Here is a 2,803-nt window from a genome sequence, read left to right as displayed (position 1 = left end):
ACAAACACACAAATTATATTATACATATACACACAAACACACAAATTATATTATACATATACACAGATAAAAAAGTAGTTTCTGTTTTGGGAGGGGAGATGGTTGGTTCAGTGGTATCTCAAGGTCTGGTCGTTTATTTACGGTATCGAAAAAAGACCCAAATATGTTTGTGCGTATATTTATAATTTGTGTTTTTTGTCAAAATACAACAAATGAATGTCTTATCAATGAATCATTTGAATGAACTGTCTGAAATATAATCCTAAAAAACATTTTTGAAGCAGAAATTTGAGCAGTAGCAACAAAAAAAAAAAACTCATTTTGAGGAAAAATGCCTCAAAATTTTGAATTTTTCCCAGTGAGCTAGCAATGTTTTTGTTTCTTTCCATCTGGGAAATCTTCAATTTGACCAAATTTATCTTTGATATGATAGGTCACATATATGCTACCGACATGAGGTATTTAGTTTGATTTGAATTTCCTCTAGAAGACATAAAACTTAAATTAAATGTCTTAGAATTAAAAATCTTTAAAATAAATGCATAAGAAAAGCAGACCCTCCTGTTCGAACGTTAAAAAGAAGCTAAATGAGGAAGAGACGCTTGTATTGACAGAGAAATGAAGTGACAGTTTATTAAAGCGACACGTGAGCCTCGTGGTTCAGGAGCAGCTCCAGTTGGAGCTACGCTCATTTCCCATGAGRCACTTTAACACTTTTTAACAGGATTGTACCGGAAGGAGAGCAATGCCAAACACTCGTGACAATTTTACAAACAAGAGGAGTGTGAGGATTCGTAAATGAAACTAGCTTTAACCTCTTCAGCCCCAAGAGGTTTTCTTGAAGTTTTTGCTCAAAATACCATGTTGAGATGTAACTGAGTGTRTCTCAACATTTACAGAAATAATCTTGGTATCAAAATAAAGCTAACGGGAGATTTCATCAGAAGTCTAAGTGTTAAAACAGCTGCTGTTGTTCTACAGATGAATGGAACATATATATATATATNGCATGTCACATGGCAAGCCCTAGTTGTTTTTATTATTATTATTATTATTATTATTAATAATAAATTCTGTAACATTAAGCAAGACCGTTTTCAATGTTTGAAAGTTATTTTATTGAGTAAATCAGTAAAAATCACTGAAGGTTTGTCTGTTTAGGTTAAAGCAGMTGCTGTRAATCTGAGCTTTATTAGACCCACAGTTATAATAAATAAAGCACCAAACTATTTCTGCTATAAATGGTCTTTTAAGATGAGCACTGAGTAACATTCAGACCACCTTAAAGATGAATTATTTAAGGTGGTATCTGACTGAGCTGTGACTCATTTGTGAGAAAATATGTAAATGTTGTGACTCAACCCTCAAAGGTTTTGAGATATTTTGGAAGGAGAACTTTTCTCCACCAGTCGCAGCTCAGCGAGGTTCTGGCTTCAAATTCTAACTCGTACTTTCTTAGCCATGACGATGGTGGGCCTCTCCATCGGCGTCCTCTTCGCCATCTCCAGCAGCATCCTCTTCATTCTGCGAGGCAGCGCCAGCTTTTGGCTGGGTGATAACGTGAACTTGGCCGTGGCCCAGAGAACAGCAGCCACTCCGTACACGCAGGCCTGAGGAGGAGGAGGGAAAGTGAGGAAAGAATTCATCTTTAAGAGAAAACAAGCGGTTCGGACGGACGAACCTTCTCAGTTATGATCCCGTGTTCCTGATATTCAGGAGCAAGATAAAAGTCATCCTGGGTTTCTGCAGAGAAGAAACTTACAGGAAGTTATTCAAACCTACAATATGACTTGGATAAATCGTCCATTTAACTGGATTAAAAACAAGAATTAAGAATCAGATTAAAATGAACTCACCGATGTTTTTAGGTTTCAGAAAAAGCACCTCTCCTTCACAGTTCACGTACACTGTGTCCAGACATAAATAGGCTAATGATGGTGAGAAAGAAGAATCATTAAAAATGCAACATATTTTACTTCAACCCTCTGTTACAGAGAGCTGCAGGCAGCAGGTAACTCACCTGGGAAGTCAGTGTATGTCTGCAGAGAGGACAGGCAGGTGTAACACAGAGCCCAGAGCTCGTTCACCGTCAGCCTCTGGCCTCCACGGATCAGTAGGTCCCTCAGAGAAATCCACTGGATGGAAAACAGCCGAACAAACAGAAAGCACAGAAACGTCATCACCTGAACGATTCTGTTATCAACACAGAAAAACAAACTGAAACCCACAACTGTCCGTCTAACCGAGTCTTTTTATCTTCTATCCAGGCAGAAAGGTTTTTTAAATTTTGTTTTGAGTATAAAAAGAGCAGAACATAAGATTATTTAGCCTTGTTACCTGGAYATTTTCCTTATTTTAAGAGGCTTACTAATTGCAATTATTCTTAATCCACTGGCAGATTTTTTCACTTAGTTTGAGTCTGAACTGTCTCATATTTCTTAAATTAAATGAAAATAATAAGCAAAAATAATGCCAGCTTATCCATGCTAGTCACTAGCCTCTCTGATGCTAACACCAGGTTATCCATGCTAGTCGCTAGCCTCTCTGATGCTAATGCCAGCTTATCCATGCTAGTCACTAGCCTCTCTGATGCTAACACCAGCTTATCCATGCTAATCACTAGCCTCTCTCCAATGCTAACACCAACTTATCCATGCTAATCACTAGCCTATCTGATGCTAACACCAGGTTATCCATGCTAGCGCTAGCCTCTCTGATGCTAATGCAGCTTATCCATGCTAGTCACTAGCCGCTCTGATGCTAACATCAGGTTATCCATGCTAGTCGCTAGCCTCTCTGATGC

At 38.3% G+C, this 2,803-nt stretch overlaps 1 protein-coding gene across 1 annotated transcript in view; it reads right to left on the bottom strand.

Moving 5' to 3' along the window:
* Nucleotides 1-2,803, bottom strand: part of kndc1 (kinase non-catalytic C-lobe domain containing 1) — a gene marked incomplete at its 3' end in the record, with an annotated part of 35,501 nt that overhangs the window by 10,748 nt on the left and 21,950 nt on the right. Inside the window, 3 exon segments of the mRNA XM_014032407.1 lie at nt 1,452-1,610; nt 1,682-1,743; nt 1,857-1,928. Coding sequence (XP_013887861.1) covers nt 1,452-1,610; nt 1,682-1,743; nt 1,857-1,928 — 293 coding nt within the window.

This window comes from Austrofundulus limnaeus, unplaced genomic scaffold (genome assembly GCF_001266775.1).
Source record: "Austrofundulus limnaeus strain Quisiro unplaced genomic scaffold, Austrofundulus_limnaeus-1.0 Scaffold1443, whole genome shotgun sequence".
Classification (NCBI taxonomy): domain Eukaryota; kingdom Metazoa; phylum Chordata; class Actinopteri; order Cyprinodontiformes; family Rivulidae; genus Austrofundulus; species Austrofundulus limnaeus.
The sequence above is the reverse complement of the archived record's forward strand: the minus strand, read 5'-3'. Positions and strand labels throughout refer to the sequence as shown.